At 36.1% G+C, this 24,654-nt stretch overlaps 1 protein-coding gene across 8 annotated transcripts in view; it reads right to left on the bottom strand.

Annotated features, from left to right (window-relative positions):
• Nucleotides 1–24,654, bottom strand: part of LOC119655696 (ras GTPase-activating protein raskol) — a 426,106-nt gene that overhangs the window by 26,196 nt on the left and 375,256 nt on the right. Inside the window, exon 1 of one of the 8 annotated variants that reach the window (XM_038061708.1) lies at nt 6,106–6,232. The exons of the other annotated variants lie outside the window; for them this stretch is intronic. Coding sequence (XP_037917636.1) covers nt 6,106–6,217 — 112 coding nt within the window. The 5' untranslated portion in view covers nt 6,218–6,232. Of the gene's footprint in view, nt 1–6,105; nt 6,233–24,654 lie in introns of those variants that run through there. 8 annotated transcript variants of the gene reach the window in all.

Raw genomic sequence — 24,654 nt, 5'->3', positions numbered from 1 at the left:
GTTATCGAGTTAGCAACGTTGAAAAATGTTGTTCTGAGTAAAACCCAATAAGCAATAAGTTAGGGACAGACCTTCATGTAGCGCACATTTACATATTACCGACGAGCAGCTACCCTTAGAAGGCTGTAACTCAAAAACTATTTGATACACCATCCAAAAACTGGTAATAATTGTATAAACTATCCAAAAATGCAAAGATAGAATAATTGATTTTCTGAAATTTTCACTAGTTATACCCCTTAAGGTTAATTAGATCCCTAGCAACAAATTTAAATTTGACTACATCCACCGATCAAGATTTTACTGATACTAGATTCCGCAAGATTACATCCGAGTGGTGACGATTTTATCTGTTTAATTATTACTTTGTGGAAAATGTATTTTTATTTGAAGTAAATTTTTTTAGTTTTAGTCTTTCACGTACCGGCACTTGTAGTACATTCAATTGTAATTTCGGAGTCCTACCTTTTAATAATATTTCACATTAACTTTCCTGTTCACCTGAGTTTGACTATTTTACTTCCTTTATATCGAAACTGCTAGAGTATGCCTTATATATCCATTTAAAAACGATTTTAGGGTGCCTTTTTTGATCCAAAACACGGTTAGAGGGGTCTTTTATGCATTGAACAACGTAGATGCCGTGGTTGTTATCGTCATCAGTGAGATTCTGGAGGGTACGCCAGAAAAAAGTTAGTCTGTGCTTACTTCTCACCACCAAGATACTCGAGTTTCACTTCTCGCGGGTGAGCAAACGAACACTGCCACTTTTTTTTCAATTAAAAAGTATCCTGTGTGGTGTGTGGTCTTAGGTGTGAGGACAGATTGAAGGCTGAACATAGAACGGCGGATTAAGAAATTTGGAATAGCTTTTAAGGTTGTAAATAATTATATGTACGGGCACTACTTCGTACCGATGCACAATAGACGCTCTCAGCGTAATTTTGTACCTCCTTCCACGAGGTGGCAGCAAGTTTGACCTGTTGCCGAAAGGACTATGAACATCTTTAACAGAATATAGGCTTTGTTTCAGAAGAAATTCTGCTACGGAAATATCAACCCGGGGTTGTAAAAACCCGGCGATGTTTTACAAAGTTACGCCAACGTATTTTTTACCGATAATTTAAAAATGGGCTCTTACTGCCGCTTATTTGCCGCCTTCTGAAATCAATTGAAATGTAAAACCACATTTGTTGACAGTTTAACAAAGTTGCATAAATGTTTAAGCTGGGGAGATGGTAGAAATGTGAGAATTATGAAGCCCCTCGCATGCGGTGAGTGCCATAGTTCCACGTTGAGTTTAAGAAGGGGGTTCCATACATGCAGAAGGGAAGCGTAAGTTCTTTTCACAGAATATAGTCATAGGGGAATCAAAAAAAGGCGAAAGTGGAGAGAGGGTTTCTTGAAAGTGATTATTTCTTTCACGTAGCCATTCATCTGAGGGAAAACACAAGGCAGGCTCTATACGGTATCCAGGCCTCAAAATACGCTCCATACCGATACCTATTTAGATAAATTTAATGATATTATGACACTATATTTTTTAGAGATTGACTGGAAACCTTCTTAGGTTCATTCTAGTATCATGAATTGCAGTAGCATGTCATAAGCTATAATATAAGGCACAATGCTACCAACTTTGGTGGAAACCGCAGTATTACTAACAAAGTTGTAACAATCAGTCAAAGTTTTCCCTTTTATGCAAATTTGCCACAACGTATGACTTTGAACGCCAATATTAACCTGAAATAAATAGTTAGACAAACTAAATGCATAAAAAGTACCATCTAGATGCAAATGGAACAAATGTCCGCTCAAACAAATAAGAAATACAAAAAAATAAAACCTTAAGCGCCGAACTTCTTGTTTTTTGGTTTTCTATTATAAAAAAAAGTCATCCTTTCGGCCGAGATCCATATATGATCGGCAGGTATGTAAACAAGCAGAATTGCCGTTATTGGAACAATCACAATTCTTAAATATTCGACCAAACATCAATACATCCACAAAGATTGACAGTTTGGTACGGTTTATGGCAAGGCAGCATCATCGGACCTTATTTTTCTTTAATAATAATAAGGAAAGAGACACCGTTACCGTCAATGATCCTCGATATAGAGTGATGTTAACTGCCTTTCTGATGCCAGGCTTCGACAGGATCGATATGGTTTAAGCAATCTGATGTTCCAACAGATTCGACAAAATCGATATAGTATATATATAACCTGAGCTTTCAAAATATGGCAGGCTTTCTGAAGAAAGGGAGGGGGGGGGGGGATGAGCGTTAATAAATTGGCCTCCGCGATCATGCGACTTGATACTCGATCATTTTCTTTGATGTTACCTGAAGCCGTTGATCTACCCTAAGCTGCAGTAGAACATTCGAGACGATATTCTCCGAATAACGCCGTACATATTAGACCGGGTCATCAAGAACCAGCCGCTTGAAGTACTGTCGACGAAGCTCGCACCGAACCAGCTATGCGTGAGCGATCTCTGCTGCGCAGGTAGTATGACTCCACGGACTATTTCGCTTTCCTCGAATTTAGGATGATAAATACGACTCCGGCGAAAAGGGTTCTTGTCAATTCTTAGTTTGAATATCCATTTTTCACGGCTTGACGATTTATTATAGGTTGGCGATAAGGAGAAATTTGAATCCGGTAGACGACCCCTGCTCCACAGACAAAAGGCCAAGTGAAAATTACTCCGCCAGTGCCGAGTCCCAGTGCGAGTAGCGTAAAGCCGAGGTGACTTATACCTTAAAATCTTTCAACTACCCACCACGTCTCATTCCATCCGATATCGAGTGATAGCACGAAGGAGGCTCGTAGTGTTCGTAGAGCGGCACAACTCATACAAAGTGAATATTTTGAGGAAGTTGAGGGTTTGCTGTACGAATCTGGTGGAACTGATTAACACCGCATTTCAGTAAGTTTCCTTTTTCTTGATAAAAAATTTAAATCAGAAGGATTTAAGGTATGGGAGAAGAACAAGAACATTAAAGCAATCGTTGAAATATTTTAAAAGTCTGCTCAAATTTTCCACTTTCTGCAGGACAAGCCGACCAACATTCAGGAGTAACTGCATCAGAGATAACCTCATCTCATAGAGTACCAACAGAACTGCCAGCATTAAACTCAAGAAAATAAAAACAAAAGCGGGATTTCAGATAAACCACTGTTTCTGCCGTTTGGAACTAGGGTTCACATGTCTTGAACTTGGAAATAGCACAAAAAAGTTTAGAATGGATAGTTCTGATAGTTTCGCATTTTCTCACAACAATTTATAAAAAGGGAATTGGTGCCTCTCACTAAGAGGCTCTTATACAGAATGCATTTTATAGCCAAATAGTACATTTCAGAACGAGTATGGAAAATTAGTGAACTCTTTTTGTGATGATGAGCAAGAATCAATGAAATTGAAATAGAAATTATAATAAATTTCCGTCAGAAAGTATACAAAAATAGCAAAGAGTGTCAAGAAGAGCAGTAAAGTGGCAAGGAAGCATCCACCAGACCCCAAAAACTACGAGAAAATGCCTTTTTTGGCAGACCACGTTGTTTAACTGTGAGAGATCGGCGGGCTATACTACCGGAAGGGTCGGTTTCCTTCCTTAGAGCTTAAAAAATCGCGAACAATGTTAGGGTAGAATCTGGCATGGACACAGTTGTTTCGCATATTATGCGTCTAGGATGATAAGACGAGAAAAATGAAACGGCAACCAGCGTTTACAACGACCCATAAATAAAAGCTTGTGTTTCCGATTACAGGAAGAACGGCGAAAACTTTTTACGCTGATGAAAAGAAGTTTAATGTTTTCTAAATCGAGATCACTTTATAAACTGTGGATACAGTGTATTGTTGCATTTTTAATTTGACTTAAAAGTTTAAAACTCAACTGGAGCTGAATATTTTGAAGGTGAACTATACTTTTGTATGGAGGTGTAAAATTGTTGAAAATGTGTGGGATTAGTTGAAGCGCGCAGGACACAAAGGGAGGCTAACAATACGAAACAAACAAGTCGGAATACCAGTAGCTGGATTCTTCGGGTATAAAAGTTTTATGTTCATCTTGTGTGAGCAACCTCTTATCCACGTTTTTCCTTTCATACACGTACAATTTTCCAAAATTGTGTATTATATATAGGTTATAAGAGGGGCTTTCGATGAATCCTCATCAAACATGATAATATGCTTTTATTAACTTTATTTGAGAAGATGTCAGAATGGGGAGCTCCATCTTAAACCCAGTGCAAAATGGTGCTACGCGTTGTATGTAAAGGGAGTCAGAGACCACACATTCTCACCAAATTTCGTGATAATGGCTTGAACCGTTTCAGAGTAAATCGGGCGTGAAAGGCAGACAGACATTGATCCAATTCTAATAAGACTTTTTTTCACCGGAGTTAGAATCTACCATCAAGTTCGCTTTGAAAATCGTTATATGAAACTGTATACCAAATATGCATCATAGAAATATGGTGAAATGAATATCTCAATTAAATTCTTTTCTATTTAAAAATTAAATATTTATGTTAATGTTAATACTGTTGATATTTGATATACGAGGCCTTTAGTTGCTATTTCATCTGCAGGAATAAACCAAGAACACAATCAATTTAATTTCGCAAGACCCCTTTCCAGAGGTGTATGACAAATCAAAGAATGTGCGTGAATAAGTGGACGAACACAAACAGGACCATCAAATGTGAACAATATTAAACTCCACCCGCCCCATTTTCTGTTAGCTTTCAATAAAACATTAACATCCTAATGCAGGCACAATCTCAACGGTGATACAAACATATGTGCATCTACATTATCCAAACGATAGAAAGAAATAAAAAAAATTGACAATTGACACCAAATAATGAGTGGAGAATTTAGATTTGACCAACTATAGGTTGTGGTTATTTATTGAAATTGATAGTTTTCTCAGTTCACAAGGCAAGTTTGACATGTCTTCACACACCTACCTATAAGTGACTTTTCCCCCCTATTACTTTGAAAGGCTGACACAGTTAAAATTTCAGCCTAAATGACGCTGCATAGACCCACACAAAAAACCAAAGAAGTACCAAACAAAAGTCTCCAGAAGTCAATATATTACTGCGGCCGTTGTCCTGGTCGCTCAGAGATCTTCGTTACTTACTTCTAACCTTTCAACAGCGGTATTGTGGATTGAATGCGTTTTACTTATCTTGTGATTTTGAATTGCACATTTTATGTTAGGAATAGATTTAAGTGTGCCTTTTGTGTTGAATCAATTACTCTGACCATCTGCTCATATTTTGATACTTTTCATCACCTTGTGGTGCTGATTTCATCCTAAAATATTTTTTTTTCTACAAAACGAAAAAAATTTGCTCACTTTGTTCGCGAGATTTTTCCGCAAAGGGATATGTATAGTATGCAAATATGTAAATTAAACTTCACAAGATATTAGAAATTAGAAAATGTGAAAAGTTGTCCTATGGCATTTCTATCTCAATATTCACGTGACACTGGCCTTCGCAAAAGAATCAAGGACGTTTTTAGGAATGCCTCAACAATTGTGTACAATATTCCCCGAATTAATTCTGCAAATTTGCAGAGTTGTTAATCATATCACTGTATTGCTCGTTTATAAATTGAAGTATTAAATACCAATATTGCGAACAATTTTGTTTCGACGCGTGTCTAAAATGCTTTACTTTCATCTTACTTTCACTGATATTCAAATGATTTTTTGCAAATTTTAACTATACAAAAAGTTGCAATAAAAAACGGAAAACATCTCATTATCTATTTCAACGGTTTTTCTTTTCTAATAACTGAATAGTGTAAACGATAAAACAATTCGCAATGCGCAGATTCACCAAGGGTGTTTAATGAATTCAAACAAATATTTTTTTCAATTTTACATTCATCTTCATCTTATTGAATCATGAATATTATTACGAGTTAATTAATAACTTCGAAGTATAGACATTGTAATTGTTTTATAATATAAACCGATTAAGTTGCACAACAATTTGTACTTCTCAAAATTTGAAAAATCAATCAATCATTACGTTACATGTTTTTAACCAAAATATTAATATCTTAAAACAAAGCAGTTACCCCATAGTTTATATTCCTTGCATTTGATACAATGTCTCCCTCGGCCATAGTTCAGGCAAATTTTATATTTACTGATTTTCGTTATATCACTTTCACCACTATAAACCACCATATCAGCAAATTTCAAAGGAAATTAATTTACTAACTGCCCTTTTAATTATCCACGTGTGTAATATACTTTGATATACTCATATGCACACTGCACCACAATAACGGCGAGCTCAATTAAACTTTCCTAAACTTTGCCACTCAGCCTAATTGAAACTAATTAAATCACATGAAATCGAGACTTGAGGGAAACCCTTTTAGTTTTATGCATTAATAACAAACGTTCGTGTTAATTATTCTCGGTAGGTTAATTAAAAGCACTCAATGACAAACAGCTATCATTTTACAGAGTTAAGTAAGATGATGCCGCTGATACCGAAACACCAACGTGTGTTCAAATCACCACACCACACCTTTTCCTCTCCATTCGATAGTTTTCATTTTAGCACTAAATTGACTCTGAAGGTGGATCGGACGTTGGAGCTGTTGCTGACCTGCAAAATTCATCAAACATTTTTGGTAAGGTGGCCAGCTGAATGAAGGCAGATACGTGTTTCCTTGTCTTGTTCATAGTAAGACTTACTATCATCAAATATAAACTCGAAGAAGCAGGTGGGCTAATTATTTAGGGGGTAGTTCAATTTCGCGCTATGAATATTCGGAATAGTTTTCAAACATATCAGAAGAATATTCTGCAAATTTAATTATAATTATAATTCTATTTACCAATCCTTTCTAACGAAAAGAGGATACAATAAAACTGAGAAAGTTATTTTAGGCAATTCATATAATAGCGATTATCAGGAATCAGCTATTTTTGAAAATGCATATCGTCATTTTAAATCGATTGAACTAAATGAAAATTATAAGGTTTTCTTCAAATTTAATATTCAATATTTTAATGTTGAAAAAGTTTCCCAAAATACCCCTTTAAATAACCGCTTCTGAAATTCAGCTAAAAATTGGAGTCGATCATCAATGAATTTTCTTTACGGTTAACCCAAAAGAGATGAAGATATCCCAAATGGGAAAACAACTTCATAAGTAGCATTATGTTATTATTGATTCGTCTTCATCGAGTTTTGGCTAATCGGGTCAATGTGATAATGAAACAAAAAACTAAAACAGACAAGAGGGTTTGGATAAGTCTTCTGAAAATTATAACTGCCACGAGCTGACTACTGTAGCTGTCGATATCTTTTATATCTGCCGATACCAATAGTAGATACAACATTCAAAATTGGTTGAAAAAATTAGGACAAATCCACATCCCATGTTAGGTTGGTCACCTATTGGTGTCATCATTATACATGCATGGTGTCCATTCTTCTACAGTTTATGCAAAATAGCTATTGACAAAATGGTCCCAGCGAAATGATAGTGGGTCAGGTGCGGTGATTCTACTCTACACACCTTCCATGTTGTTTATGTTACGATAAACACTTTCGAAATTTAATAGATTTACAAATATGGTGGTATTTACGAGTACTCACGCCTTTTTTCTGAACCTAAACTTCAACAGCTATGAAATATGTGCATTTTAAAATGGTTCGAATTTTCGAAACTTCCTAAATCTAACAGTAAACAGATTGATTCTTCCATACTACTTTGAGACAGTGCGTGATATATCCAGATCATTACCATAATTTATTCAGTGGTGAATATTGCCATCTTATAAGCTCTTAATCTTATTGCAGGATATACTTTCTCTGATGTTTAATGGTCTTATTCTGAATATAAAAATATTCAAGAAAGTAAGAGTTATCGCAGATTATAAATGCTTCGATGCATCTTTTAAAAATCAGACACAATATAGTCAACAAAGACTATTAAATAAGAACTACTTAGCGTGGGATTCTCTTGTACAGTTACATCCAAATATTTAAAATATTTAGATCGTTTCAACTTGCTTTTTATGTCTTGTGAAAAATACCCGAAGTTAAGAAACTTCACTTTTATCTGTTTATCTATCATTTTCTCAACAAAGTTGAAGAAAGGTTTTATCCTACAAGGGGCGAAATACCTGAAGAGGAATGTAAATTTGTCATGTTAAAGTCAAAAAGATAAATATTATAGATTTGGACAGATGCAAGATCAACACATCTAAAGGGTTTCCTAACAATATAGCATTTTGACCATTTATGACGCCCACGTTTAAATGCAATATATGACATTTGACTGTTGTTTGTCATTTCACGTTTTCGCAAATTTATGAAATTAGTGAAATATTATACTGAATTTCAGGAAGTTTTAATTCTAAATAGCAACGTGGTAGACGTAGTGAAGATATTTCAGCTGCGATCCAAACAAATGATATATCAAATGATAGTGCATTCATTCTTCGCGTTTTCAAGTTGCGACGTCCCTGTTACTGGAGCGAGTCGCATTCATTCATGTTGCGCTAGTAGTATTGATCCGAATATTTAAAAAAAAAAACTAGGAAAGAAGAAAGTTGAGTTGAAGAAGGGATCTTGTGAGAGACAGATGACCCAACAGTTGAGTCAAGGCTCTTTTTCAGAGACGAAATAGTCCTTTCCCCCCAATTCAGCTGAAAATATCGTAAAAGTCCCTCGTCGAATCGAATGTCAAATGAAGATCCTTGGCTTTCAAAAACGTTCACTTCGTTCCGTGATTCACACTCGTCAATTGACAAAAAGCGTTGCAAATGTCAAATATCTTTACGGGAATGCATAGCAAACTATCGATACGCACGGATGACTCAGGCGATGTGTTACTGCCGAAAACGCTTCAGGAAATTAATTACGAGTTGTAAAACAATATTTGGTGTTAATGAGGACTTAAATGGTTAATTGAAACATTCCGGGTACCACCGATCCAACTGAACAGGAACTTTCTCCGCCACTTTTTAAATTCGCCGACCAAGACCCCAATATTTCAAAAATAAGGAGCCAATTATACCTGGGACGAGTTTCGCTCACTCTAGTCCTGGGACAGTGGGACACATCAAAGCAAGATTTTTTAAGATATAGTTTGTCAACACACACGCCCCAACTGAAGAAAAATATGACGAACACAAAAAGAAATTTTACGATAGCCTTCATATACTACTATAAAAAAAAACTATATGGTGAAGTTATTGCTCGATGATTTCAACGGTCAGGTTGAGAACAAAGGGGCACATCGAGGAATGACCGGGGGCACAGTCTTGATGATATATGAAATCACCACGACCTTATTGACTTTGGAAGTAGCAGGAATTTACAATAATATAAAATCGATATGCATCCCACACAGGCCTATTCACAGAAGGATATAGGCATCCCCAGATGGCACTACCTACAACCAAGTAGACCACGTTCTCATGGTAAAAAGTGGATGTCAAAGATTTGCGGAATAAAAACTAAATGATTTTGGAAAATTCGAAGGTTGAAAACTGAAAAATTATTCAATAGCGGAAGAGTATAAGGCAAAACTGGAAGGTCGATTGGGTCCTATTCTCCAGAATTTCACGTGGAAGCACATAGGTGACATCTGGTATGACGCTATCAAAACGACAGCGGAACAATCAGCTGGATATGAATCGCAGCGCCGGGAAAAAATCGAACCGCTCAATGTCATAAAATGAATAAAGCGCTGGGCATAGATGATTTCCCCGCTGAACTTACCAAATCATGATATAATTTGGTTCTCTCCATCTGGAGCCAAGGAAAGATTCTACCAAAGTTTGATATGCCTTATCCACAAAAAAGATTGCAAGTTAATATAAGAAGATTACAAGGCATGTCACTACTTTGTATGTCCTACAAAATCTTCAAGAAAATGCTAGACAAAGAATTAGATTTTACAGCGGTAAGACGAATACGAAGGAGGTTTTCGGACTGGAAAACCTAATAGGTGGAAATTCAACATCGACGTCTATAAAAGATACGTTGACTTCGATCAGGCAATGACAGCATGTTATTAATCGAAATGTACTGTAGAAAGTAATGCTTAACTTGGGAATTCCAGCAAAACTGATAAACATTACCCGGATGACAATATTCCACACAACAGTGCAATTAAGAGTCAATAATAGCGTGACAGATGAGTTTGAGACAAACGTCGGGTTAAAGCAGGGAGATGGGCTGGTACCTCGATTGTTCAATCTGGTACTGGGGCAGGTTATACGCTTGTAGACACAAAAGGCACGCTACTCTATAAGTCGGGCCAAAACGCCATATATGCAGACGATATAAACAGCACGGTATGGTCTTTCATATCAACAAAGAGGATTTTTATAGAAGAAAAGAGCAAACGAAGCTGATCTACAAATTAACGAAAGCAAGAAGAAAATTATGGCGCAAACAAGAAAAATGACACCCACCAGATGAAAATTAAATGTATTTTGCCTACACCAAATTCATCTCGCAATAGTCTTCTACTCGGTCTGGCTGATTTTAAAAGCCAACTTCATACACAGGAAAACAGAACTCCGAGTAATCAAATCGAGAATAAGACCTCTGCTATTCTACATAAACTTCCGAAAAACTGATCAATACCTTCGAGAAGAGAGACCTGAGGAGAACAATAGGAGCTATTGTAAACAAGAGGACTAATCAACTACAACTATGAGTTATATTAAATATTTGACGATGGCGAAGTGCCAAAAATAAACAAACTGTCAAAGGGGTTGGCCACGTTAAAAATATGACGACACTCACATACCTAAAAGGCTATTCGGGCGAAGACCAGTGGGAAAACTCCGAAAGTATTGGACAGATTGACACTATTTGGGTTTCTAAATTGCAGGACGCGATCGATGAACCCAAATGGTTAAAGGAAGGACATTATGAAGGCCAAAGTCTGAAATGGACTGTAGAGCATCCAAGACAATAAAAATATTTGCAGGTGATTTAGCTTAATGATTGCATATCGGGAGAGTTCAAGTGACGTTTGGAGCTCATTCTTTTTAAATATTATACTTCTTTCAGGTGAGCTGCGAAAACTGTGGCTTGGTCCTCATAGCTTTTCGAGCAATATATCACGACAATTCCTTCTGGAGATTTTCTTGGCTTTTTGGATCTTCATATCTGCTTTGAAGTTGAATTTATCTACGCACAGCCCTACGTTGAGCTACTTTTATTTGAAAAGGGCCACGATAGGTAAACCAAATTAAGATGGCTACTGCACCACATTTTCTGAGCTCTGATAATTTGCATACTTCAGCTCCTTCGGAATCGTTCCTACACAATGATTTTATGGCTGAGAACTTCTTAATCTCTTTTACCTCTTCTAAGGTATATGAAAGATACATTTTGGAAAAGAGGCATCTGAGATCATTTCAAACAATCGACAACGCAAGTTTCAAGATATTATGGTAGGCAATCATTACTCGCATTTTTTTTTCTTGTTGTAACATGCTAAGTATTCTGATGTACGAAAGTAATGATGGTAAAAATTAATCATCTGCTGAATTACAAGCTCCAATATTGAAGTAACACTTTACATTAAAATTTTAGTGCAGCTACAACTATTATCGACCTCAGCACTGTTAGAACAAAAGATAGCGATAGCTGGAGTTCGTAAGCCGTTTTTCCACTGATAGATGGACAGAACATCTCAACGAAACAAGGTTATAGTCTTGATTGGGCATCCGTTACTTTTACAAACCAGAAATAATGCATTCGGTTATTATTACTGTAATTTGGGGATAAAAGAAAATGCGGATGACAAAAAGGATCGGAATCTTATTCAAAAATTAGATTGAAGTTTTGAGTAAATAATAATTGAATATTTCAAAAGATAGATCCTAACTTCGAAGATGATTGAAAGAACTAAAGATAATGTATCTGAATCCGTGGATTTAACTAATCGTTGTCGACAGGTCTGAACATATCCGCTTCTTTCTGCAAACACAAATAACCCATTTTACTGGTTTCCTTCCTCGAAATATCATTATTCATTTAACTCCTACACGTCTAGCAGGAGAACGTCATCTATCACCTCGAAAAATAGCGTTAGCAAAAAACTAATATAAAATATCATTATGAGATGCAAAAAACTTTGAAGCTAACAAATAAATTCAAAATTCAATTTGATAACTCAGTAATCAAAATTCTAACAAATCTGAATAGTGTTAACTTTGCTATAATGCGGACTTATCTGACACATAATAAAATAATCCAGATATTATCGCTTATCTGTTGTTTAATTTCGCATCATTGTTAAAAGCTTCCTGTACTTGATTACAAACTATCCATAGAGACTTCCATATTAGAATCTAAATTTTATTTTTTTCCATTGAGTAATTCAGGGCATCTATATATGTATTTATCGTGCTTTATCACACCTGAAACTAAGCAATTCGTAGCGCAAGTAAGTGATAACTTTTCAATTGTTTACAAAACTTTAAGAGAAATAATATCAAGAAGGTAAATCGAAAATTACGATGCATTTTATAGCCAACAAATAGAGCGAAAAATTATTACGTATAAAATGCATTAGACTCTTTAAACGCATGATTAATTTCAAGTTCTTAGAAACTTTCGCTTCAAATATGTCTTTAATTCCATAGCAAACAGAGGAAGGAAGTAATTCCATGCAATTGCTATCACTTTATCACTGCATTAAATAACCGAGTCATTCGCGCAATTTTTCTAGTAAATCATGAGTCGCTACAGAAAAGATGATCTGGAATTTATTAAATATTTCGAAATAAAGTTCCCCATCGATAAGCGTGGAGGTCTGCGAGTCTTAACAGGAAACCCGATAGTAACATGAACTGGTGATTTGTGGTTCTCAAAGAGAAATCGCCAAGTCTTCAGCGGCTACTTCATTTCAAATTGATGATAGTAGTCGTACTTATAAGGAAGTGCTTGTGAAATGGGAGTGTGGTCAGGTCTGATTTTTATAGACTTCCGCCATAGTTTGATAACAAGTTAGTGTTTACTGTTATTTAAAAGTTAAAAAGTGAAGCTATTATCGAATTGAGAATATTGATTGATTTTTCCCATAAAATTATTTAAATTAACCTGGTTGTTCCGGGTAAAAATCTGATCACGAAACGGTGACTTTTCCTGAATTACTAATTTCTTAATTCAATAAACTTAGGTAATATATACTTTCGGTCTTTAAATTTAACTGCCAATAATCCATAGAAAAACTGGTAACATAGCGGCTATGTTTATTGGTTAATTTACTTCTGATCTCATAAATTTAAAGTTTGAACACCAACACCGTGGTTGAAGTATTGGTTACAGCCATGTTCTTTGCTAAAAACTCCATCTAGTATGGTAATGAACGTAACTTTCGGATGAATATGAAAGGCGTTTTCAGTATGGATCCTAAAAACCAAAGGTATATCGGAGTGCGAAGCTGTATTATAATACTTAACAATTTTTAACTCTAAGTGTAATCTCGCGGTGTTTCTAGGGATTAAATTATTTGAAATAGTAATATTTTATTAACCTTGTAAATACCGATATTTCAGGAACCACTTTTTCCCTTCATCAGTGCTACAAGTCTATCTTTCAAAGCTTTACATTAATTTTTATGAATTCCTACCTAATTTCTTTAGTAGTTTAAAGACTTTTCTAGCTTGAGCAACAGTATTTCATCCAATAACTCATTACCCGCAAACGTGTAAATAGTCGGAATAAAACCCTCAATCAACATGACCGTTTCTCCAAATTTAAAACAAACGTCATGCTCTAACCAGGAATTATCGTGGAGTTTCCCTAATTTTATGGTCAAAATGTGAAAAGGTTGATTTTTGGATTTTTCGCTATGAATTTTAGATGCCCATCATTTAAGTTTACTCCAAAGGCGAAAATTTAACTATGGAAATTAAAGAGAAAAAAATAAAATTTTCACTAAGATGATGATAATAATCATTTTATTAAAGCACTAACGTATTTAACATACCAATAGGCATCAGCTACAAGGGACATTCTGAAATACCTGATTACAAGTCAGACCAAGCAGGAATGACAAACAATTGCTAACGCACCATTCGCCTCATAAAACTTATATACCTTATTTTTAGCAATGTCAAATAGTTAAGTTTGCGAAAAACTGGACATAAACTAGACCTCTTGTACCAAGTGCTGAAGAGTATATTAGGAGAGTGAAAATGATATCGTTTTTTTGTTCGAAATGAACGCATTGGTTTCGTTATTTATTAAAATATGTATAATTCATAATACATTTCCCATCGTTTGCGATAGCCTCGCCCCACCTTTCTGGCACCATATGGATTCCCCGTCGAAAGAACTTCTCATCTTGGCTGGCGGTCCAGTACGATATCCACTTTTGGACACTTGCTACAGATTCGAAACGCTGGTTAGCTAATCATTGGACCATCGAATGAAACAAATGGAAGTCCGATGGGGCAATGTCTGGTGAATACGGCGGGTGGGATAACACCTCCCAGCCAAGCACTCGCAGTGTTTCCTGGATTGCTTTTATGGCATGCAGCCTTGCATTATCGTGCTGGAAAATGACCTTGTCGTGCCTATCCTTCCATTCTGGCAGTTTTTCTTGAAGCGCCCGGTTCCGACACGATGTTGCTGCCCGTATAAGTTTGTCGTCACCGTTTGACAAGTTTCAAGATCTCGTAATGAGTTATTCCTTTCTGTTTCCCAACAGATCCACAGCAATGTTTTCTTATCGTGGAGTTCCCCTTTAGTTGGCAGGTTGATAGCTGGCTTCGTGAAACGCATGAGTTTTCGCGCTTCGGATTGTTATGGTAGATCCATTTTTCGTCACCCGTTATAATCCGATGCAGGAATTGTTTTCCTTCATGCCCTTCAAGAATCAATTTGCAGACTTGCAGAAGTCTTCCAATGGATATCTCAGACAATTCATGTGGCGCCTATATCCCTTCCCATATGTTCTGATAAATTATTTCCTATTCAATGTGTAAAAATAGAGCTATCCAATGTGGACATTGGGCAAACAAAGTGAGACTGAAATGAAGCACCTCTCCTAGATGTTAAAGCTGGAAGTTCCATGCATTGATCTTGTTGTAGTGATGAAATTAAGGGGGTCCCTCATTTTTCACGACCAATTATTTTATTAAACCAATACCGTATTTTCAGAACTCAGCTATTCCTTTCTTCAGTGCTTTTACATGACCACCACCACCACAAACCACCACATTTCAGGAATTAGTTGTCCCCTTCTTCAATATTTGGCATACAGCGAAAAAAGCAATATCTGAGAGTTTTGCAAATGCAACTGGTATGAATTACCATGATCTTTCACACCCTCCCAACGACGTCTCTCCTAAACTATCAGATATTTGCGGCACTTTACAAGTACTCTTTTAGTATTTGCGTTTTTCCAGCATTGGTGAAATGAATAATTACATAGATTGAATTCCTTATGTAATTTTAGATTTAAAAATTCTTTATTTTAAATTTGACAACAAATATCACTAATGTTTTATTTCATTCCTGCAAAATCATTTAGCCAGTCAAAAAAATGAAAAATAATCAAATTCGTATAATTTTTTTGAGTTGAAGCCGGGATGGAAAGGCATATACTCTATTCGAAACCTAAACCATGTATTCGGTGAGGGGACATCAGATGAACCTTGCTTTCTAAAAAACCGCAGCGGGGTATTTGGCCCGAAAATGAAGAGGATAATTAACAGAAACCTAACTGCCGTTGATAGGGACCAATTTAAGGCGTCCATTGAAACGAAATCGCTTCTTCAATCCGCATAATAGGAACCTTTCCCGTTCGCCAGGAAGAGACTGGGAAGTGAAAAAAGCTCAACAAATAGGTGGAGCATGAGCTAAATAAAAACAAGAAGAATAGTGGCTTTGAAGTGGATTTTTTGTATTGATTTCATTCAACAACAACAATCCGTTTCTGGGTTACATTTTGATATGCGATAAATAGTAGATCCTATACGACATTCAATGAATATCGCCGACTGAGCCGGGGTAAACCACCATAACACTTTCCAAACCCAAATTTGTATCAAAAAAAGTTATAGTAACTGCTTGCGGCTGTCTATTTTATTATAACTTTTTGAATTCAAGCGAGACCATCATGGTGGAGGCGTATTATCAGCAGATTGACCGAATGCATCAAGAAACGCCCAATATTAGTTAGTTAGAGTTAAGAAGAAATCTTTTCTCATAACAACGCTCAACAATCTGCCACACAAAAGACCCTATAAAAGTGAACGAATTGAGCTCCGAAACTGCTTTCTTCATCCTCAAAATGGCAATGGGATAAAAGAACATCAGCAAGGTTTGCTGCCAAAGTCAGCACAACCCCGTTAGGTCGATGTGGAAAAGAACTTGGAATCGATAAGAAAAGCGTTCTTTACATATTCATCATGAAGCTGAAACTGCACAACTACAGAAATGGAAACCAAATGGCCTAATGACCGCTTGGACAAGGCTTTCTCTGACCGAAATATTGTTTAGGTCGCCAAAACCATTGCCAGCTATTTCATAAGGAGTAGAAAAAACCATAAGCTACAGTCATTTTTCAGCTCGTGAACTTTCCCTTCTATTAGTTTATCCTGGATTGGAATCATTTGAGGGAGACAGTAAGCCACGATAGAGGAACTGAAAGCGACATTGGCAAACTCTTGGACGAAATCAGGGTTGAAAAGAGCGCGAACATGGTGAGCGTTTTTGGAAAACACTGTTGTACATAATAGCACTGAAATCAAAGGAAGCGATGTCAAATATTCATTGTCGATTTTCTTTGTTTCCCCACATTGTATACATATGTACATATGGTATATGCAAAAATTAATCTATACGCATCTGAAGGTATAAAGTTGAAAACTTTTGAACATTCAGCGATTGGAGAGGTACTAATGGTGCCTATTCATTCGAATCGGAACTAATGGCACGTTAACGTTAGACAACAATCCTAACGCCTACATGTGCTTATATTCTTTTGAAAGCAAGAAAGATATCGAATTGACATATCGATCCATTTAGAGGCAGATAAAAATTTAGCCAGGGTTACAATGAAAGCAAAAACAAAATGAACTTCTGCACCAAATTATCATTGGGGATGGAAACCCGCAAGGATGAAACTTGGAGAAGCAGCTCCATCGATGATCTATTGAAGGAAAATTATGTTGCATACACAATAATATCAAAAAGTGATACATATGATCGTAATCAATCAGTGCCTTTTGAAACTATTCTAAAAGACCACTGTTTCAGACAAAGAGGGGCTGGAATAATCTATTTGGAAAATAGAATACAACTCCACCCGTCCATTCTCTAGACGTTTTGCCTTTTGATTGCGATTCGTTTTAATCATAGCAACATGATCTTTTTGAAAAGAGTTCCAATTTGAGTTGGGATAAATTCGACTCTACATAGGGGTGAAGGAAAATCAAATTCTTTTGTTCACGACAGGCATATAAATCCGAAATTATCCTCCATAACTCTAAGGAAAAATATAAGTATCTTTCTCCCTTAACAGGCGAACACCTTTGGAAACCAGAAACAAGAAACCACAAAACAATCTCAAAGTGAACTGAGGTTAATTAAAGCAAATGTAAATTCCATGAACCCATTTTGTAAATCAGAGCAAAGTTTTCAAATTGAAAATCAACTTGCAATGAAAATGCAAATATTTTAAACTTCAATCGATTGATACCAATTTATCCATCATGATTTCTACCAACTACGTCTCTACCAAGAACCACTCCATCATTCTATTGATCGTATGTGATCACAATAATTATTCTGACCCTGACGAATTGCAATTGCTACAGTGAATTCGGTAGCAGAATTTCGTTTTGAAATAATCAAATGGATCTTTTCATGCCTGCATGGTCTAAGCCATGTTTCCTGCTTATATAACCTGATTGACTTCTCATGGCATCAGAACCATCAATCTCAGCAGCGTGAAATTCTTCTTCTAAGAATGATTAGTCGATTTGAATAGAATCTGATAGAAGAAATGGAGAAAACAGCTATCCTTTCATTAAATCTCTAAGATACGGTGCTACGGGTACTTTCCTCTTCGAATATTCTTTTGATAAATATATTTGACCTCAACCTATCACAAGCAACACATGAAAAATGTGCATTGCTAATGTGTACCAAAGTACCATCTTAAGCTGTAGACCTCCTGAAGGGCGATCGGTACGACCATTCGAGAATCATGCCTTCTTTGGCTTACATACAGCGTGTACTTTAAACATATGTGTTTTTGATCATCAATCTTTCTATCTTAGGTTCGTTGGATCATAACAAATAGTTTTTTTTCTTACTCACGTTTGGGATGTCAGAACATACGGAATGCACATGGGCGTACAAACTCTTGAAAAAGTCGTACAATCTGTACTGAAAAGTGCTCGCCGGCGAGTCTTATAACTTTGGTAGAATTCATACTTTTTTGTACTCAATAATGCGTTGACCCGTTGACAGCAATTTAAAAGTGAGGGCCGAATGAAGTGACGTAAGAATATTAAGATTTTACCTTTACAAGATATAGAGACAACATTTTGAATGTAAAACAATTCCATTTGTTTTATTAGAAATTAAAGAAACCTAACTACCTTCCAAAGGGTACAATCTGTCGAGACCCTGCAGCCCTTCTAAGCCAACATCAATGTTATTTTCATCTATATATCCTAAAGACGAGTATTTTTTCATTACTAACTCTAAGGGAAGTGCAGTTTGAAAGATTTCATTTCTGTCTACTCAGATGAAATCGTTTCTATCATTGAATTTAAAAAAAAAATCCGCTCGCCTGACAGCATTCTTTAGCAATCTACTATAATTATTGGGATGGGACAACTGAAGAAAAGTATACTATAAGGTCAAAGAGGAATGGCTTGATCGCAGCTCTTCTTTGGATAGGAATTTTTCGATTAAGGTAAGCACAAAAAATCTGTAATTTCTTTAGGCATTCTGTGGTTGTAGGTCTTTATGCTGGTTGGATTTAAGGTGACTATAGGAGCACAGTAAACGTATATTATAGGTATGTATGGGTACATATTTGTTCGGGAATTTTTCATATTAAATTTCTTCAATACATTTTAGGAAAACATACATATGTTCAATGCTGAACACTCACTTTTTGGTGAAAAGAAGAACCACGCCTTGCCATGTAATCATGTCATACTTCAAAATAGTACACATTAGCTGATGAGGGTATGAAGTCCTTCTAAGAATTTAATTACTTCAGTTCAGCTGCAACTGTGAACCTATCTCTAACAGAATCTGTTGAGATTATTTTTTAGTCTTGTAAATTTGATATCAACGATTTACAATCATTCAACTCACCAAATTAGAAACCACAATAAAACTTTCTGTCTTTTGAAATTGTTCGTTAGATTGTTTTGGGAATACCAACCACGAAACTGCAAGCATTTGAACTTTGGAAAAATGTCTGAAATGAACATTCATTTATCAACTGCAACTTGAAATGTTACAATAGCTGCGCCAGCAAAAAGAAAATCGAAATGTGTACCTGGGTTGGCAAGCAAGTTATTTCTTTTTTCCAAACAAAGATAACGTGGGGATTGTTTTGAAGAACTTTTGTTAATATTATAATTTGTTCTATTTTCACTTTTGAATTATTTAATAAGGTTGATTCAAAGGCTAAATAAGCGTGATTTTTCTCATAGGGGTGTTTTAGATATAATTCATTTTTGCATTTTTAGATTGCTCAGAACCATAAAGATCTTTACAACTTATGGTAGTTATTACATATAAGAACTCACGTGTTTCAAACATTTGTGATGATCGATGTAGTTGGATTTATAATCATCAAACCAAAAAAATAGATTGATAAAATTATTCATTGTTAGGATTCTTCATGTCCCCACCAATTCGTAAGGTTTTGATATAGAAGGGTGTATCAAATATAAACGGGACTGATTTTTTGTGTGATGTGCAGGTAGCCGCTGCCTTTATTGAAAGGGGTGACGGACCTCATAGCATCGAAAGAAACCATGAGCAAAAAAGAAGTGAAAAGAATTATTACTGTTTTTGGCAAGGGAGGGAGTGAATCCGACCAAAACTATGCGGCATAAGAAATTATTTTGGGGGGCGTGAGGATATCGAGAATTTGAGCCACGATCGCCGGTTCATAGAACAAAATCGGTAAATATCCGAATACTCGAAATCGTGGAGGAAGTCAACATAGCTATGGAAGTGACCAAAAAAATGGCAGATGCCTTGGAATTTCGAAAGATATCCGTTAGATGGGTGCTACGTCTCCTATTGAAAGACCATAAACGGCATTATTTGAAGTTTCTTAGCGACCGTTCGGACGATTCCAGCAAGAGGGAGACGCATATTTGAATAGAATTATAACCTGTGACAAAACTTGAGTGCACCATTACACATCCGAGTCAAAACAAGTCAGAAAAGAGTGAAGGAAGAGCGGCGAGAAGGCGCCAGTGAAGGCCAAGCCGAGATTGTTAAGGAAGCGGAAACTGTTTTTTTTATCGGGAAGGTGTAATTCATCCCGATTTTATCCCTAATCCCATAACGCACAGTATTACTGCGAAATCCTTGGTGCCATGAAATTGTCTTTTTTTTTGCAAAAAGAAAACAAAATCCGTCAGAACTGTCATTCTTCTTCATGAACGCAGCCAAGGCTACGAAAAGACAATTGGACTCCTAGCTAGGTTCGACGAGTCTCAACTTAAGGAAACAGCGATTAAGAAATATAAAGAGTTCAACACCAAATTTGCCTACACAGGCGACATCAATATCCTGTCAGCCTCGCCGCTACAAATCAAGGATATAAATTAAAATGAGGGAAAAGACCTTCAATAGACTAAATGTTGGACTTAACATTAGGCCCAAAATTGGCAAAGATGGCAAGGAAATTTCCGAAATAAATCGAAAAATATAGTTGGTTTATAAATTTGTTCACTCAGTTCTGAGTTCCTGAAGGTCAGCTTGATACCTATGAAAGTATTTGCCCAAATCTATAAATCATTAAGAAGACTTGCGCTATGGTACAGACATCGATCGTTACCTAAGCGTTGGTAAACTTAATAAATACCTTCTTAATGCGAACAGAATAAGGAGATCATTGACAAATGTACCACTCCGAAATAGACAGATCAAGCATAATAGGTAGACGATGGTCGAATACCTAAATTAGCATTCATTTGAGGAGTCAAGAGAGCCTGGAATTTTACAACGACGGCGACTACCATAAAACAATTCGTTTTTGAAAGCATCGCGCCCAAGTCGACTCACTTTTTTTGTGAATAAGTAAATCCATCCAGAGAAACGGATAGTAAATGCAAGAAGCTGTCCCTACAGGGGACAGAAATGTGTTGAGCTGTAAAATAATTCAATTGCGCTTCATAGTTTACAATAATTGAGTGGAAGATTGATTCACGATACTACTACCAAGTGCAGATTATGAGTTTAAATCTGGAGATATTTGCTATCGTCACTATCAACCGGGCTTGCATCCAAATAAGGAAGTAGCAAAATCAAGAGATTGACGCTCATTCAACTCGACTTCTACAACATCGGGTTTTCTGTCTTGGAAATAAATTTTTTATTTCACCTCTTTTCTGGATTCAAAAGGTGACGAACCGCTTGAAAGATTGCGGAAAGATTAAATGTACTATACACAGAAGATGCCTGACAATGTCTTGGATAAGTCATGAAGATCTGTATTAGAATTTCACTCAATTTACTTGGGATGTATTTGGCAAACTGAATCAAGATTCGCGATATACATTTCATTACAGCACTTTTTTGAAAAAGAGACATCATCATTTGTAATGAAAAATTAGTCATTATTTGCACATGGAGAAACTCTCATTTGTATCTAGGAAGGGACCACAGTTGACTGACAATAGGTAACAAAGCAAAGATAAACCTCAAAAGTTGGCAAATTACAAATGAAATCAACTTGTTTGAATCTGTTGGAGTTTGCCTGGAATTTCGTATAGTATTCTCCATAAAATTCTGGAGTGATGTTAAAGTTTACAAACTATTTGAATAGAAAAGCCTTTAATAATGGGGATGAAAAGAAATTATTAGACCAAATTGAAAGTATATAATTGATCAAAATTTATCTTTTGCATAAAAATTCTACTTTACCTCACCATACAAAAGCGAAGCTATCTCCTTGCCAAACCAATAACCAGAATGATGAATTATCTACACATACTCCGATGCAACTCAGCTTCTTATACCAAGGACACGGCAGTTTGATGTACATTTAGTACACATAGAACAGATTCCTAGCTGAACAAAAACCCTGCATTCGTTACACATTCCGATGCTTCTATTTTTAGTATCCTCACACTTTGGCCGTCCCCGGATAATATATTTTCAACGAATACCAAGCTCTAACATAACATAGTATCATAGTAAACTCTCACTGCACAGACATTTATATTTCTACATTTCCAGACAATTGACGGACTGGTCAGTTCTGTTGGTTTTTCTCAAAAATGTTTACATAGTTATGTACCGACTTTCCTACATTTAAATGTACTTATCTTGAAATGCAGCTGTCTCATGTGTACTGAATATTTTCTTTATTATTACTTTTAATGAATTATGTGTCGAGACTAGCTGGCAGTAATGAGGTAGTTATCTTGTACGTTTGCTTGCACTACATATAATCACGTAATCAACACAACAATTTGTCGAGCGTTACAGTTTTTTCTACATTCCCACATTAGATATTATATTCAACGATCGGATTGCTTTGGGGTAAATATTTGAGTAAGTTACACTAATTATATTCCATGTGAAACGTTGTGTACATTGTGCGAACTTTCGAAGCTAAATTAAATATAAATTATCTTTAAAATGTCATTTTTATATGTATAAAAAGCAATCGAATTAGAACGTGAACATAGCTCAGTATCGACTTATTTAAATATTAATTGAACTCACTTTACTGTATCACTCGATCAATATGAGTATTCGGGCTGCCAATATGAACATCATGATTTTTGCATAAAAGAAAGACGAATAAGTCATTGTTTTTGGAAATTATATCCTAAAAGATATCCTGATATTTTAGCGATTAGAGAAAAGTTGAAGTCGCGGTTCAAATCTCATTGATGGCAGAATGGTCTTTATCGTAGACTATGGTAGGTGTTCGATATCAGTCTTCGTAAATGTGAATAAATACCTGACATAAGTGAGGATATGTTAATAATCCCCATCGGGCGCAATGTTGACAACATTACCTTTTAATCCCGAAACCCCGAATAATTCCCTCTCACGCAATTTTTCCAGGATCGTTGCAGCCCAATAACGATTCCGCATATCCTCATTTCCGATGTGATATTGGCGTATTACCCCACTAGTCCAACGCAATATCTTCGTCTCCATTACTGCGAGTCGGCGCACACTCAGAACCATAAAGAGCGGTAGGGCGAACGACACTACGGTAAATTTTGGATTTGAGACCTTGGATGATACGTCGATTAGAAGGAACACCAGTTATAGAACGCCACTTCATCCAGGTTGCGCTAATGCGCGACACAATTTCATAACGCACTCCACTATTGACTGACAGCATTAATCCGAGATATTTAAATCGATCAGTTCTGGGCAGGTTGTTGCCACTGACAGTGATAGCGTCTGTTTCATTAGGATGGATCGACCAAAATTCTGTTTTATTCAGATTCAATCGTAATAAAACAGAATGACTATACTTAATTTCTGAGAAACATCAAAATTAGATGTCATTAATCATAAATTTTTTCTCCTGAGTACCTAGGATAAATCCAAGTCAAACCCTGAGGACTCTTTTTCTTGAGTTGTTGTTACAAAAATAGTAAGAGGGTTTAAATCATTTCAAGCAAACGAACTGGAATAGTCCCCAATTGTATCAAGGAATCCTCACTTTAAAATGTCAATTATGGTCTCAAACTAAGAAAATAAATATCTGGCTTTTACTAAACGTTCTTTCAAACAGCACCGGGCTTGGTATTTAAATAGAATCCTGGAGATTTGACTTAATTACCGCTTTACTCACAAGATTTGGATTTCAAAGAAGATCGACCCTGTCTTTAATTTGAGACCCTGGACAGATCAATCACATTTTTTTTTATAAAATTTGATTTTATTATCCAAAACAGTTGCCTTGGAGGGCCATACAACGGTTATAGCGGACTTTTGCCATTTGCCGTTGCCATTTTTGGAGTACGATTTATCTTTAGTCTCAAAATAGGTCTTAGTTTCGGCGATTACCTCTTCATAGACGCTAAATATCTTTCAAGCAATGCATTCCCTTGAGGTCTGAGAACAGGAAAAATGGCTGGCTGCCAGAATTCGAATCTCAATTCATGCAATTTTGCCATTGTTTTCATTGATTTGTGACACGGTGCATAGTCTTGATAAAACAGCACTTTCTTTTTATTCAAATGAGGACGTTTTCCGCGATTTCATCCTTCAAACGCTCCAATAAGGCTATGTAATAGTCGCTGATGGTTTCACGATTGATGAATATTATATAATATGTATCTCAAATTCCTGATGCCATAGCCTTTTCAACCTTGTCAACTTTACTTTGTATGCTTTAGAATCGTTCGTATCGAGTCCACTCAGATGACGATCGCCT

The sequence above is a fragment of the Hermetia illucens genome, chromosome 4 (genome assembly GCF_905115235.1).
Source record: "Hermetia illucens chromosome 4, iHerIll2.2.curated.20191125, whole genome shotgun sequence".
Lineage (NCBI taxonomy): Eukaryota > Metazoa > Arthropoda > Insecta > Diptera > Stratiomyidae > Hermetia > Hermetia illucens.
The sequence above is the reverse complement of the archived record's forward strand: the minus strand, read 5'-3'. Positions and strand labels throughout refer to the sequence as shown.